The sequence below is a fragment of the Cucumis melo genome, chromosome 10 (genome assembly GCF_025177605.1).
Source record: "Cucumis melo cultivar AY chromosome 10, USDA_Cmelo_AY_1.0, whole genome shotgun sequence".
In the NCBI taxonomy this organism is placed as follows: domain Eukaryota; kingdom Viridiplantae; phylum Streptophyta; class Magnoliopsida; order Cucurbitales; family Cucurbitaceae; genus Cucumis; species Cucumis melo.
In genome coordinates this window covers 3,685,922-3,700,479 of record NC_066866.1, presented here as the reverse complement: position 1 = coordinate 3,700,479, position 14,558 = coordinate 3,685,922, and the positions used below count along the sequence as shown (strand labels likewise).

The following is a 14,558-nucleotide window of genomic DNA, read 5'->3' as shown; positions in this document are numbered from 1 at the left end:
TACTAAGTAATAAAAATTTGACTCAAGTTTCAAAATGGTTTTTGACTCGCTTTTTTTAACTTAAGAATTATGATATTTTGCTTACGTCGTTAATCATTTTTACTTTACATCTTTTTTACCTTTTTCTTTGATTTCTTTATTTATTCTTTTTTGGCTTCGAAAATTGACCATAGCTTCTTTAGCTTGGCCTTCAATAGAATTGCTTCTTGGAAAGTAGTGAGAATGACACCAAAAAATGAAAGAACAAGAAAACGTGACAACAACCAACGGAAGAATAGAGAGCAATATCTAAGAAAATAAAATGAGAGAGAGAATAAGAGTAGGCTAAAAGCGCATCCGACGTGTGCACAATCGTTTTGATAATTTCTCCCGAATTTTTGAAAAAGTAAGATAAATCATATTCCTGGCAATTTGTTTCATCAGTCAAAGAAAAGTAATTTTTAGGATTTAAAGAACCTTAGCGCAACAATAAAAAAAACCCCTAGCAAGAATGTAATGAGAGTTTTGTTCACATATAAAGGAATTAATTTCATAAAAGAAAAATAATAGAGTCAATCGAGGCAACAATCCAAACCATCTATTATATATTGTAGGGTGAAATCAAAACTGACCGTCTCTTACCTTCCTTGTCAAATAAAAATTAGTTATTTTTCAAAATGTGTATTAACAAATAAATAAAAGAACGTAAGATCGAAATATTAGCATATGAAAAAACATTTTAAATTTTTATAAATATAGCAAAATCTATCAACAATGAACCATATCGTCAATATTCTATCACTAATAAAATCTATCTACTAGATAGACTTTACTATGAATATCACTATACACCCGACTATTCTAAAATTGCTACTATTTTACAATTATTCATAAATAAACAAACAAACATTAAAGTAAGAAGTTACAGCATCTATCAGCATTAATGGACTGAAATAAGCACTAAAACACTGTACAAAAGAATGATACATGCATACAAAAACATTGAGATTCTGCCTTAAAACATTTATTTCATTCAAATTTCAGTGTTTCATGGGCTTTTGAATTGCTATAATTGCTATTGTGATAAATTTGCTACTTTTCTTTCCCTTTTCCCTTTACAAAATCTTGTGTCTAAGAATGTTGAGTGGGGGTCAGCAGATGAAAATTTGCTTCACCCATGCACACTGAAAATAGCTAAATTGGAAATCAGTAGGCAGTCTCATGCCACTGCATCAGCCTGTTTTCTAGTTAATCTTGCATACAAGCCATCCTTTAGGAGAAGCTCCCTGTGGGTGCCCATCTGTGATATAATAATCAATTAGAAAATTTCGTCTATAGCTTAAAGATTTCGAAGTCAGAAAGCGTATTCAAATAAAAGGGAAATATCAAATCAAATTTCGAGAACGAAAATAAGTTATTTTATTTTATTTTAGGTCATATTTGATAACTATTTGGTTTTTGAAAATTAAATGTTTAAACACTACTTCCAATTCTATCTTTCTTGATTTGTTTGTTATCTACTTTTCAACAACGTTTTCAAAAACCAAATCAAATTTTGAAAACTAAAAAATTCTTGTTTTTGTTTTTGAAATTTGGCTAAGAATTTATATCTACTTAAGAAAAATACAAATCGTCGTTAAAATTTAGGAAAAAAGTATACATGGTTTTAGAAAATATAGTTACCAAAGGTGGCCTTGTTATTTCCTTTCCAAAACTTGACTTTAAATTTTGAAAATGAGTAGAAAACAAACTTTTATACGTAGGAGAGTAATGTTTTTAAATTTAATTTTAAAAAACCAAAAGGATCAAAGGCCTACACAAAATAAGCATGCTTTAAATGTCCAAAAAGATGGATGAATATTGTAAAAAAGTGAAACAAATAGAGAGCAGAACAACCTCAACTATCTGACCCCCACCCATGACCACTATCCGGTCAGCCGCTTGAATAGTTGAAAGCCTGCAAAAGTACTAAAAGTTCAAACTCTCCGTTCAAGTGTTAATAGAATTAAATTTACAATAACCTAACAACTTAAGCTTTCGAGCCAATTAGTGATATAACATGTTCAACCAGCAAGAAGCATATGCAATGGAGGACACAGTAGAGAGCTTACCTGTGTGCAATAATTAAGACAGTTCTCTTCATCTTCGAGTCATTTCTCACAGCACGAAGAACACCCTGAACAATGTCAAAAGCAACATGTAAGCAATCCCTCATGTTTCTCTTTTCCCATATGCACATGTCAAAAAGTTGCAAGAGAAGGAACAAAAATGACAAAGAACGTCTCGAGATGTGGAGAAAGGTGATAAAAGGCGAAAGGGACATTAGCTATCAGGTGACATTAGCAGTGAATTAAGAAAGCAACAGAAGAAGAAAAGGACATGTAGCCAGAGGAAAGAAAAAGAAAATAACTAATAGACCACGGAAAAACAATACAATGAATTCAAACAAGGGTGGAGGTCTGCTTTTTCTGAAGCAATAGAATCCGGTTGTTTATCCCTGCACCCATTATCATCTTTATTTTACAGGTACGGTTGCACATCCTTCCTTTTTTTGTATGCTTTTAATACAAAATTGTTTGAATTCCATGAGTATGTGGTAATATAGCCCAGCACTGTAACCTATATGTAAAGCCTTTCAGCCTCAATTTGATTATTTGAGGTCCCGTTCGATAACAATTTTGTTACGTAGTTTTCACTTTTGTTAAAGATACACTTGAATTCTAAGTCAAATTCTAAAAACAAAACAAAATTTTGAAAACTAATACCTCGGTAGAAAGTGGATAACAAAACATAAATATTTAGGTATGCAGTGTTTATAAGCTTAATTTTCAAAATCTTAAAACAAAAAACCAAATAGTTAACAAACCGAAACCAAGTCCTCTTAGTCTATTTTTTTCCTCTCACACAAATCACGTCCTATATCTTCGTTTCCTTTTTCCCACTTCTCTAGGAGAGGGCATCAAGGGCATTGTGTAAGTAGTTACCTTAACATTGTGTTCACTCTCTGCATCCAGTGCGCTAGTGGCCTCATCAAGAATTAAAAGAGTCGGATCCCTAAGAATAGCTCGTGCAATGGCTATCCTCTGCTTTTGTCCCCCACTAAGCAAATCGTCATCAACAAGTGTTTGATAACCATTGGGCAGTGATAGGATGAAGTCGTGAGCATAAGCCTGTTTGGCTGCCCATTCAACTTCCTCCTGTCCTACATCTCTGCTACATCCATACTTAATGTTTGAACTGACATCCATGCGGAAAAGTTTAGGTTCCTGTTAAAAAATATCACGTCATAGGGGAAATATTGCACAACACTGAACTTCAAATTAAGTTGGAAGTAATTAACGGACCTGCCCCACATATCCAATTTTTTCTCTCCACCAGACAATGTCCAACTCTTTAAGAGGGTAGCCGTCAATTAAAATCTGCGAATAGGAGAAATTACCCAAAATGAGGGAAATCATAAGGGCATGCAAATATTATTTTGGCTATTTTCACAGCATAGATAACTTTTGTGGATTCCAATCCAGTAGTATGGCAAATAAGGAGAGGGAAGCAGGAGGATCATGGAGCGGATCCTCATTCGTACAACTAATAGAAATTACTCTTGTAGGTTATTTCTCTCTCAGACAACAACTTCATTTTCTTTGACATGATAACTTAAATCTTTTATCCTAAACCAATACAAATAGGTGCAAGAAAAAAAAATTATATTGGCATTTATATCACTGAAAGGGGGTGTAGAAGCTAAACACATTACCTGCCCATTTGTTGGCTCGTAAAGTCGGAGTAAAAGATTTACCAATGTGCTTTTTCCACTGCCACTAAGACCAACCTTAAAAAAGAGGAACAAATAGCATCGAGTTATTGATCAACGCAGAACCCATTATCAGTCAATGAAGCAGAGGGAAAATACTTACTATTGCTACGACTTCATTGGGATGCACTGAGAGGCTTACACGTTGTAGTACAGAGACCTATTGAAGGGTTTGTATCAACAATCGTCTTGAGAGTAGGCAAGAAAAGCATCCAAAGTTCAATGATGATGATGATGATAAAATTAATAATGTGATACATGCAGCTCCAGCAAAATAAATGAATAAGAAATCATCATGATTTATGGAAGTTTCTCATCTTAATTTTACCTAGCAGAAAGTTTTAAGCATGCAGATCGATGTTGGAATGCAAAATAATTTACAATAAGTCTGGCAGAAAGGAGAAAAGAAAGTAAAGTAGCTGATATAAATTATAACAGTGCTTATGGGCCCATTTAATCAACTAATATTTTCCAGTATAGGCTACACCTATATTGGCATGCTTCTCATTCTGCTAGAAACGTCATCTTGGTAAACTGGAAAACACAGGCAAGTGCAGGCAGAATAGACATAAAGGTAACGTTGAACCTTATAGCTTTATGTATTCTAACATTAGCCACAAGAACACTTGTAAGGGTCAAACACTCTTGACAAATGGTGATATTATTCTTTCACAAGAGGAATAAAAGCAATGACCAGATTTTTCGGTCAATGTAAGGTGTATCATGACATGATACATAAGAAATTAGAAATATAATACCAAGCCATCCAAATTTTAAGAATGAGAAAATGAGCAAAAGTGTCGCATATTCTGTTGCAGATCACAGTAGACTACTACAAAAAACCAGAGTGTTGAAAGAAATGGCAGATAGATGTTACAACTAAAAAGAAATTTACCGTTGGCCTTGAAGGATAACTGAAAGAAACATCCAAAAACTCAATGTGCCCTGACAGTCTCTGCAACTTTGTTCCTGTTAGTGTCAATACAAAGTCAAGATGAGATTTCATTTTCTTGCTTCTACACCATATGATAAATCAATAGCATAAAAAACCTTCATGATTTACGCAATGAAGATAACTAGTTCAAGCTAATAAGTTACGCCTCACTCTGAAGAGTATACGGTAAAATCATAAAAGGAAAAGAAAAAGAAGCAGAGAACAAGAAAAGACCAGAGCAAGGGCATAAGGCATAAGTAACGCGTAAAATTAGTTTTACAATCCATAGAAACAACTCCATCATGAAATATTATGCACAAACAAGCGAAAGTAATTTGATGCAGAAACAATATAATGAACATTGGTGCAGGAAAGAATATTTACGGTGCCTCGGTCAATCAAGAATTGCCTGAGGGGGTTTTTCATCTTGAACTAACTTAAACTCCAAAACTAAGACTTCAAAATAGAAAAAGCCTGAGGGGAACTTCTGTAATAATTTGGTTCCCCATACTTTAAAAATAAAGCACCTAAGTTCTTGCCATTAAAAACTGATCAAGTATTAGACTTACTGATGAATAATAACTTTTGAGTTTTTTTTTTTCCTTCTAAAATCGATGTGTGGATTTCCTTTTACATATTGGAGTTATCAATTCAGATGGCAAATCTTACATTACCAACACCATTTTATTGCATTGACTTGCCATCACACTTTCAGAATGCAGAGACTAAAATAACTGTAAGAGAGAGAGAGAGAACAACAAAACCGTTACAAGAATCAAAATACAGACTAGAGTCTATATAAGTGTATTTTAACCAGTACGTTCATTTGAGCTTACCACATGATTTCTTTTGGCAAAAATAATGATCAAATGGTTTTGTAGTGAGAACTTTTCCCACATCTAGTTAACTAAACACACATGTGCCTAGGTATACATATACGTATTAGCCTAGCGTCTAAGTTGGAAAAGTCATAAACAACATTATGATTTTGCATGTGTTAGTAGTTCTTGCATGTGCCAGACCCATCTGATGCACATCTAAAAAAAACAGAAAAAAAGAAAGACAGTCACGAAACAGATTAACATCTCCATCACAGTTCAGTAAGTAGCTTGCCTTGTGATACAAATTGGTCGCTAGGCAAGAGATCCATCAACTGAAAAACCTTTTCACTTGCCCCAACAGATTGCATCAAGGAGGATAAATTGTCCCCCACCCACCATGTTGAATAAATTAACCATTCGCTATACAATATAAACTTTGTAAGCTGTTCAGCTGTAATACGACCGGATAGAATAAATGTTCCTCCTAATAGCACAGCAATGACCTAAAAAAAGAAAATATGGCATGTAAGAAAACAAACAAGTCTTGTTTCCATTAAAAAGAAAAAAAAACAAACAAATAATAATAATAATGGAGGAACGGTAGAGTTTGGGAATACAGGGGTCCTTGCATTGGCCTTCGAATAATGAAGAAAAGAATTCGCCCCAAGAATGGTGATCCTAAATAAATACTATCTCGAGGAGGCATGTTCATTGAGAGATAGGGAAACCTCACAATTTTTATTAAGATAAGTGGGTTAACTCTCTCATAGCCAATTGATTTTGAGATTACTTTCTATTTATATGTTGAGATGTTGAGAATCCCACATTTGGAAAAACCAAGGGAACTCACACTTCTTATAAGATAGATGGGATACTCTTCTAATTGCCAATTGATTTTGAGATGGAACCTCACACTATCAAATATAGTATCAGAGCTCATTAAGCCCAAACAAGTCAAGATTGGTGAACCCAAAGAGGCACCATCTTGAGGAGACATGTTGAGATGTCGAGAATCCCATATTGGAAAATGGACTCACACTTCTTATAAGATAGATGGGCTACTCCTCTCATTGCCAATTAGTTTTGAGATGGAACCACATACTATCAAATATTATCTAATGATGGGAGTAAATTACTTAGTGGCTGTAATTCTGGTCAGTATGTTGTCTTATCATTTTAGCACCAAGTTTCTGTCTTCATTTTAATGGGGCTATTTTAAAATAAAAGTTTCTGATAAGAACAGAATCAAAATTTTGACCATATTAAAATAAGAAAGAAGCTGCAAAATGAGAGAAATCTAAGAGCCCTCCCCTACTTTCCAAGTTCCATGTATTAGGCTATTTACCAAATCCTTCCCTACCTCCCAAATCTCCTAACTTCCTTACCCTAATAAACCGTACTTTGCTCCAACAAACACAAGGGAAACATTTCACCTGAATTATTTCAGGCTAGATTGTGCATTTCTTATACATTGGCAATTACACAAGACAGCCTTATTGGCATCAGATTTCACACAAACGACTCCAAAATTGCGAAGTCCAATGAGTCGGAACTGCCTTGCAGAAATTCATCAAGCCTAAGTCAAAAAGAAACATCCACCAGACATTCACCTCCAATGCTTGCCCACAACTAAAACATTCTTCATTTCCACCAACAAATGAATATTTCCAACATATACTAATCCCCAAATCTGTGCTCGACAATAACTGCTCTATGGAAAACTGAAAAAATGTGAGTTCTCTCTTAACCTACCAATTCCAAGTAGTCCGCAATCTTTATCCAATACTTCTCTATCTTTCAAGTTCCACGTATCTTCTAACTCACTTTCAAGTTCCACGTATCTTCTAACTCACACTATGCATAACTATCATAGCCTGCAAACTATACCTCCCTCTCCACATACTAACGAACCCAACCTATGTACAATACAATGCTGACTGAATAATATACGTGACTACATATACAAATTATTGTTAGTCCAATGTTTATTAGAATAGAATTAAACATGAGGAAATTGTAATGTAGCTCACTGAAAAGACTTATAGCAAAGTTGGAAGATAAATGAAACATGAAAGTGAATATTCATTTTGCAATCGTACAAAGTAGAAACAACAGAGTGCAGAACCTGAGTCGTATGGTAAAGAAAATTAAAGCTAAAATTCCAAAGGCCATATCCTGCACTCTGTCTTAAGCTCACATCAGCTAATCTTTCCAACCACATCTCGTACCTAGGCATTAAGAAATGGGCATTTATCAGTTTGAAATTGAAAAACTAAACACTATTTGATTTATTATGATTAATAATACATACTAAACCTATAATTACTGAGACATTGATAGATGAAAATTATACACGGATTGTAACACTAGACTACCTTCCAAGTTCCTCCTTCTCAGTCCCATAAACACGAACTGTTCTGATCAAAGACAATGTTTCTTGTGCAACCTATAGTGAAAATTTGAATTTCTCTTTAAAAATTCAGAACAAAAATCATCAAATACGTAAAAAAATAAAAATTTGGTGTACATCATTGGAAGAAGCAGTGACATCTTGGACAATCTTTGCTGCCTTCTTCTGATACCTATGATGATGGACATGCATCGGGATGTTACTTACAACACATTGCTAACAAAATCACTCGAACACAATCATAACTGAAAGAAGACAAGAAGGTTAACAGACATGCATGCCAATCTATAATACGAAATATCTACAACACAAAAAGTGTCTATTGGAGTAAAATGGTAATTTTTTGGTTATTTCACCCTTCTTCCTGTCACTCTGATTAACTGGTAGGGTTCTCTAAGCTAAAAGAAAAGATGTAGAAATAAGATCAGGAAGCAAGCCAGACTCCAAATTGAATGATATTGCCTTGACAATATTGAAACTTTGAGTAAACTTAATTTACTCTTTACAAAAATTTTAAAATTTTTAAAAAGAAAAAAATAAACTTAATTTACATAAGTAAATATTGTGGATGCTTTACAATTTTGAGAAAAGGAATGTTTTGACTGTGAAGAAAAAATTATTAGGTTGTCTGGACACCATTCTTACCGGCCATACACTAGCATAATTGCTCCTAAAGTGGAACATATCATCAGAGTGCATAAACCAAGAGGCTTTGACAAAAGAAGCAAATAGATCAAAGCACCACCCCCCTAGAAAAAAGAGAAAAGTATCAGATTAAGAATTGATAACCTTGCAACGCATAAGTTATTGGTATACAAAGAAAACCTGAAGAATGTTGCGTAATATCAAATTAAGATCGTTTCCAATGACTCTCGACACTTGCTGGCAATCAGCACCAAGCCTACTTGTAAGGTCACCAACAGTTTCATTGTCAAAAAATGATATATCCTACAAGCAAAAGTATCCCAGATAAATTATATTGAGAGAGAGAGAGAGAGAGAGATTTGAAGTAACTTAATGACCAGTTGGAAAAGAAAATTATAGGAGTTGGCTTCCCAATTATTCAGAACCTGTAGAAGAAGAGCAGAATAAAGTGTTTCTCTTGTTCTTTTAACCTGCAGTTTATGAGATATCCAGTCATTATGAAAGTCAGCACAACCCGCACCAAATCATATTCAACAAGAGGTACAAAAAAATAATATTTTTACCCGCCTTGCATCCGAATGTTCACTTTGGTTGGAAAGCAAATAATAAGTAATTCAAATAACACAATGTCTGTTTTATAGCATGTCAACCTATGGAAGAAATCCTAAGGGGTTGTTTGGCCCAACGAGTTGGTGGGTCCCACAACATCAATTTTATGACTAGTTAATTTCTTACATTGTGAGCCCAAAAGTTAATAAGTATCCATACTTCACTACTCCTTAGAGTTCACAACTTCACTCCCTAGAAAGTATAACAGGGTAACTTAATAACTACAAAAATGAAAGTGAAACCCTCATCCTTCTTTTTTTTTTCAAACTACCACTTTCATCAAGAAAAAATAAAAGAATTCAAGGGCACACAAAAACACAAGGTCACAAAGAGAAGTCCAAACTAAAGGAAGGGGCTCAACTATACAAGATAGTGCCTACCAAATAGGAACATAACGTCCTGGAAATTGAAGCCCAAAGGAAAACATAGAATCTACCAGGACCGAACATCAAAAGGATCTCTATCCACCCCTCTAAATACTCAATTGTTATGCACACCCCGAAGATCCTACCAAATACCCAAAACCCTCATCCACTGAGCAGCGTTCTATGCTGTAAAGACACTGATAGGTTTGAATATAGCTATTTGCCTGAAAAATTATGATATGAAGCTCACCAGGATCATGTTGGCAACTCCAAAACAGTAACCTCGAACACCACTGAAATTCAAAAGAAAAAAGAATCAAGCCAGTGCATGAGCATTTCTGTTGCAGTATTCCCTAAAAATTTTCATTTTGCAACAAATAGAGGAAAAGTTGAAGCTTTAAATAGAACTTTTAATTTGCAAATGGCAAACAATGAGAATAAAATTATACATTTGGCAAGTTAAGTTTCAAAACTACTAGCGTGGAGTTAGCTTTAAAGCTAGAGAAGGGATCTTTGGCCATACAAGATTTTGACCTGCATATTCCTGAAGTGATACACAAGAACATCAAGAGTTGCACATTCCTGCGAAATACTGAGATTTTGCCACTCTCAGCAGAAAATATCGTTGCTGTTAAGAAGTGCGGTATGGATATCTCTGAAAGCTGAAAGATAAATGTTCAATGGTCAGAAAACACTGCAAAGCAGCTAGAGACTAAATCGCGTCGATTCCCTAAAATTCCATTAGAGTACCTAGCAATCCACCTATATAACTATAAGCACTTAAACATTTCAACGACAAAGTGATTTATCAGCACTTTAACACATCTCAAACTCATAATCACTAAAACTCGGATTCTGAACTAATGCCACGAAACACAACATACAAAGTTAAACTAGAGCGGGAGAGAGGAAGAGAGACATACCGCCGCAATAACCAAAACAGAAAATGCGGAGTAGATGATCCAACGGTCTCTAGCAACCAGGTCCCACATCCTGCCAAGTGCCCGAGTCACAGTCACTGGTTCAACCGAAATTCTGACTTCAGCTTCATCGGATAAGCTCCACCAGCTCCCACCAGGCAAAATCGAACGTAAGTGGCCAAGCAATCCCCGAAGCTTATCTACAATATCAAACTCAGCTTCGCCATGGCTTTCTTCTCGTTCTTCCGAAGAACTTGGAACTGAGATTCCATATCCGTTAATGGCCGACTTCAGTGGAGGTAACAGGAATCGACAATCTGTTGATAAATGATTCCACCGCAGAGCCTTATTGTCGGTGAAAGTAAGTCCTTGAGAGCGAATTTTATCAACATGTAGCTGACGTGAAAGCAAAAGATTGGGATGAGGAACTTGTATATTGCAAATGAACGAAGACATGAATGGAAATCAATGGCTTTTGGATTCGATCAATTAGGAGCTCAGAATTGTTATCTGAAGATTCATGAAGGACAAGAAAAAAGCCGCTCCAACGTTACAGCAAAGACCAAAATGCTCACTCCTCGCCGAGCCAGTAGAATTCTTGTCGAGCAATGAAATTTTATTTCATATTTAAAAAGGAAAAAAAGACGAAATTGGTAATTCGGGACGACGTGTCGTCTACAATCATCAATCTTTCTCCATCTCCTGTTGTTGCGATAGTCGGACTTCCGCGTGGCGCCAAATTCAGTACGAAAAGACGAGCTTACCCTCACAAAAAGGAAATATCTGTGTTTGGTCTTTGGGTATTTAAGTCTTTTGGAATCTTGTCAGCTATGGAAAATATCTTGCCTTGAGTCGACTTTGGAAGCCGATATCTCGGTTGTAATTGTTCCTCCTCCTCACAGCGAGCTTCTTCTTCGACTATGGCTGTGGTTCTTGGAAATTGGGCTTTGTTGCTGGACGTAACGTCGCCTCGGATTGTATTGGCAGATCGGAAAGCTCGTCCATTGGCTCTTGACGTTGTTTTGAGCTTACACAAGAGGGACCTTAGCGCCTATTATGCTGCGATAGTCGGCAAAAGCTTTGAAGCAGATGGTGAGGCTAGGAGTCAAAGAATCGTGGCTCGTGGAAAAGCGAATTCGAAGAAGAACGGTGGAGTCGAATTCGAGAGCGATGAAGAGGAAAATTGGGAGAGTAATGGGTTGGACGAAGAGGAGAAGTTGGACTGGGAGAAAGAAATGCGAAAGAGAGTGAAGGAGATAGAGGAGAGGAGGGAATTGGAGAAGAAAGCGGAAGAAATACAGAGTAAAGTCGAGGAAGAAGGGAGCGAGGGCATAGAAGAAACCGAGGAAGAAAAGAGAATGAGAGTAAGAAAGGAGCTTGAAAAGGTTTGTTATCTGGCTAATTCATTTGCAGTTTTAGTCAATTCTTCCATCTCGTTGTATTCTTTGTCCAATCATATACAACTTCTTTCTGGCTTTCATGCTGAAAATCTAGATTGTTTACTTGATTATCGTTCGTGTTTTCGGGAGATGAGAAAATTGAGTGCGATTCGATACACTTTTGCTTTGTGTTTGCGGCTGAATAGGTAGCTAAAGAACAGGCGGAACGAAGAGCAACGGCTCAGTTGATGTTTGAATTGGGTCAGAAGGCGTACGGCAGGGGCATGTACAGTCGAGCTATTGAGTTTTTAGAAGGCGCACTTACAATCATTCCCAGGCCTACTTTATTCGGTGGCGAGGTCAGTTTGCTGCTCCGATGGAGTTTCAATCTACATTTTCCTTTCCACCTGTGTTTCATTAAATTTCTGTGTTTGATTCTTTTATGTTTTTATGTTTTTTTTTTTTTTTCTTGTTCTCTTTGATTAGCTATTTATTAACGACATTGTTGGCTGAAACGCAAATTTTCCTTCTGGTTTTCAGATCCAAATATGGCTTGCTATGGCTTATGAGGCAAATAACCGCCATGGAGATTGCATTGCTTTGTACCAGCAATTGGAGAAGACGCATCCTAGTGTCAGCATCCGGCGCCAGGCGGCTGAACTTCGCTATATTTTGCAAGCACCAAAAATCAAGATATCTCAGGAGGAAATGGTAACAATACCACTAATCGGTTCTAGTTACGACAGGTGATCAACTGATTTCTCTTTTCTGATCACTGCTTGGCCTGATTTCCAGTATCTTGGAGTCTCATTCTTCTATAATTTGACCATTACCATGACTTTGAATTTTCCTTTATGCATAATGTTATCATCACATATCCCAGAGCTTTAATTGAGCATTTGGGCTGCCAAGATTATCTGCCTGCAATTTTACTAAGGATTTCCTCGTCATTTTCTAACATTCTTGTTAGAGAAATTTCATTACTGGCATCTGGAAGTCTCTACAAAGTAAAAGCCTTCTCCTTTGGAAGAAATACAACCAAAAGGGAGGGAAACCTGTGTGCAAATACAACAAGAATCTGAATGTCAATAGCTTGTATAAAAACCAAGTCAACTAAAAAAAGTGTATTAGCCTTTTCTTTTCTATATCTATTCTTGTTTTAACCATTTCAAGAAAAATCCTGTTATATACGTAATATGTTAACCCTCAATTTCACATGAAGCAAAAAATGCGTATTGAATTTGGTTTTTGAATTAAAAAATGTTGAAAACGCACTTAATTCTTGAATGTCACTGTTCAGAACAATGGCTAGCTTCACGTGGTTTCTAACAAGAGTCGTGATTGATGCAGCTACGCAGCAACGTGGAGTGACAAGAACAAAGACAAAGACCAGAAAGGAAGCTGGTCAACCACGAATCAGCTGCCGTCGTCTAGGGATTATTTGGGGGATTTTCTTGTTTGGCGACCTCCGATTGGCTTGGGAAAAAGCCAAGCCTTCTGGCTGGGGCTGACCTTGTGGCTTGGCTTGGTTGGTGCTGCCCTTTTACTTCAAAAGTGACACACTCCTTTAAATGTAAATATTACTGTTTGCTAATGCCTGATGTATTATTATTCATTTTCGAGTCTGCCGGTGGATTTTGTTGTATTTTTACGATATCATCTTATAATATAAGGTCTTCGCACTTTATAACGAATTTGTTTAGTGCTAATCCCATCCTATTTTTATTTTTATTTAGTATTTTATTTAATATGGGTTAAATGGGTAGTTTGTGATTTGAATCTCTCTACTCGTACTCTAAAAGAAATTAAAAAGTTACTTTCATTTTTATCATTCAAACCTTACACTTCATTTTTATCATTCAAATCTTACACTTTATTTTTATCATTCAAACCTTACACTATCTCATAATCTTGAGTTTACTTGTTGCTTTTGACTTTTGAAAAATTCAAATATTGAAATTTGTTAGAGATGATGCTATTTTTGTCAAGTTTGCCAAAAACAGGAGGATGGATTCATTTATTTCACTTGGATATTAAAAAATGTTTTGAATTTTATTATTTAATTGTATCTTTACTCTTTGTTATGAATCAAAAGTTTCGAAAGAAAAAAAAAATTATCCAACAAAATACTAGACCACATTTATTTTTTTCTCAAACACTAATATTTTAACATATTTTAGAAGCCCAAGCTTCAAATTCACTTTTAAAATTACAAAAAGAGGAGAAAATAACTAGGGTTAGAAGAATATGTTCATATGAATAAAAAAGTTGATTATATATTAGTAAAAAAAACCCCATTATGAGAATTGTAATTTTGTTCACTATATTTATATAAAAATCAAGTGCGTAAATAAGAGGTTGCATACATTATAGGGCGATAGGGCACTTAATTATGATCACCATATATAAGAACTCTTTAGATTTTCAACCTTTAAAATGTTTGATTTTGAAAGAACAAAAAGAAATATTTATTGAAACAGATGCTCTTGAGATAAGAATTGGACTTGGGCTAGGGAGGGGGAAAAAATCCAATCTAAAGAAAAGAAGATCTAATGGTTGGGACATAGTTTTGATTGGGAGAGATTCTCAACCCAACTCATTTTTTGGTTTGATTGGATTGTCAACTCGAATTAAGTTTTTAAGCTAACCTATATGGTTAGATTGTCTGTTATATATATATATATA

General features: G+C 35.4%; 2 protein-coding genes across 2 annotated transcripts; one reads left to right on the top strand and one right to left on the bottom strand.

Moving 5' to 3' along the window:
* Positions 1 to 987: 987 nt before the first annotated feature.
* Positions 988 to 11,101, bottom strand: LOC103488972 (ABC transporter B family member 26, chloroplastic). Its single transcript, XM_008447943.3, has 18 exons — positions 10,498 to 11,101; positions 10,109 to 10,236; positions 9,825 to 9,867; positions 9,026 to 9,070; positions 8,781 to 8,903; positions 8,601 to 8,704; positions 8,073 to 8,127; positions 7,921 to 7,991; positions 7,671 to 7,773; positions 5,838 to 6,048; positions 4,686 to 4,759; positions 3,894 to 3,950; positions 3,734 to 3,808; positions 3,324 to 3,398; positions 2,964 to 3,245; positions 2,091 to 2,155; positions 1,876 to 1,936; positions 988 to 1,279 (listed from the first exon to the last, which is right to left on the bottom strand). Exons 1-18 carry the CDS (start codon positions 10,948 to 10,950, stop codon positions 1,199 to 1,201), a joined length of 2,106 nt encoding a protein of 701 aa, XP_008446165.1. The 5' UTR covers positions 10,951 to 11,101; the 3' UTR covers positions 988 to 1,198.
* A 228-nt stretch (positions 11,102 to 11,329) lies between these two features.
* Positions 11,330 to 13,567, top strand: LOC103488973 (uncharacterized). Its single transcript, XM_008447945.3, has 4 exons — positions 11,330 to 11,879; positions 12,080 to 12,232; positions 12,414 to 12,619; positions 13,224 to 13,567. The coding sequence occupies exons 1-4, from the start codon at positions 11,415 to 11,417 to the stop codon at positions 13,429 to 13,431; spliced, it is 1,032 nt and encodes a 343-aa protein (XP_008446167.1). The 5' UTR covers positions 11,330 to 11,414; the 3' UTR covers positions 13,432 to 13,567.
* Positions 13,568 to 14,558: the final 991 nt, after the last annotated feature.

Excerpts from the sequence above, each read along its gene's own strand:
- LOC103488972 (XM_008447943.3), bottom strand. The coding sequence starts at position 10,950 with ATGTCTTCGTTCATTTGCAATATACAAGTTCCTCATCCCAATCTTTTG. Across the intron at positions 10,237-10,497 it reads CTGTTTTGGTTATTGCGGCG|CTTTCAGAGATATCCATACC; the intron begins GTATGTCTCTCT and ends TTTATCTTTCAG. Across the intron at positions 3,951-4,685 it reads GTTATCCTTCAAGGCCAACG|GTCTCTGTACTACAACGTGT; the intron begins GTAAATTTCTTT and ends ACCCTTCAATAG.
- LOC103488973 (XM_008447945.3), top strand. The coding sequence starts at position 11,415 with ATGGCTGTGGTTCTTGGAAATTGGGCTTTGTTGCTGGACGTAACGTCG. Across the intron at positions 11,880-12,079 it reads TAAGAAAGGAGCTTGAAAAG|GTAGCTAAAGAACAGGCGGA; the intron begins GTTTGTTATCTG and ends GCGGCTGAATAG. Across the intron at positions 12,620-13,223 it reads ATCGGTTCTAGTTACGACAG|CTACGCAGCAACGTGGAGTG; the intron begins GTGATCAACTGA and ends TGATTGATGCAG.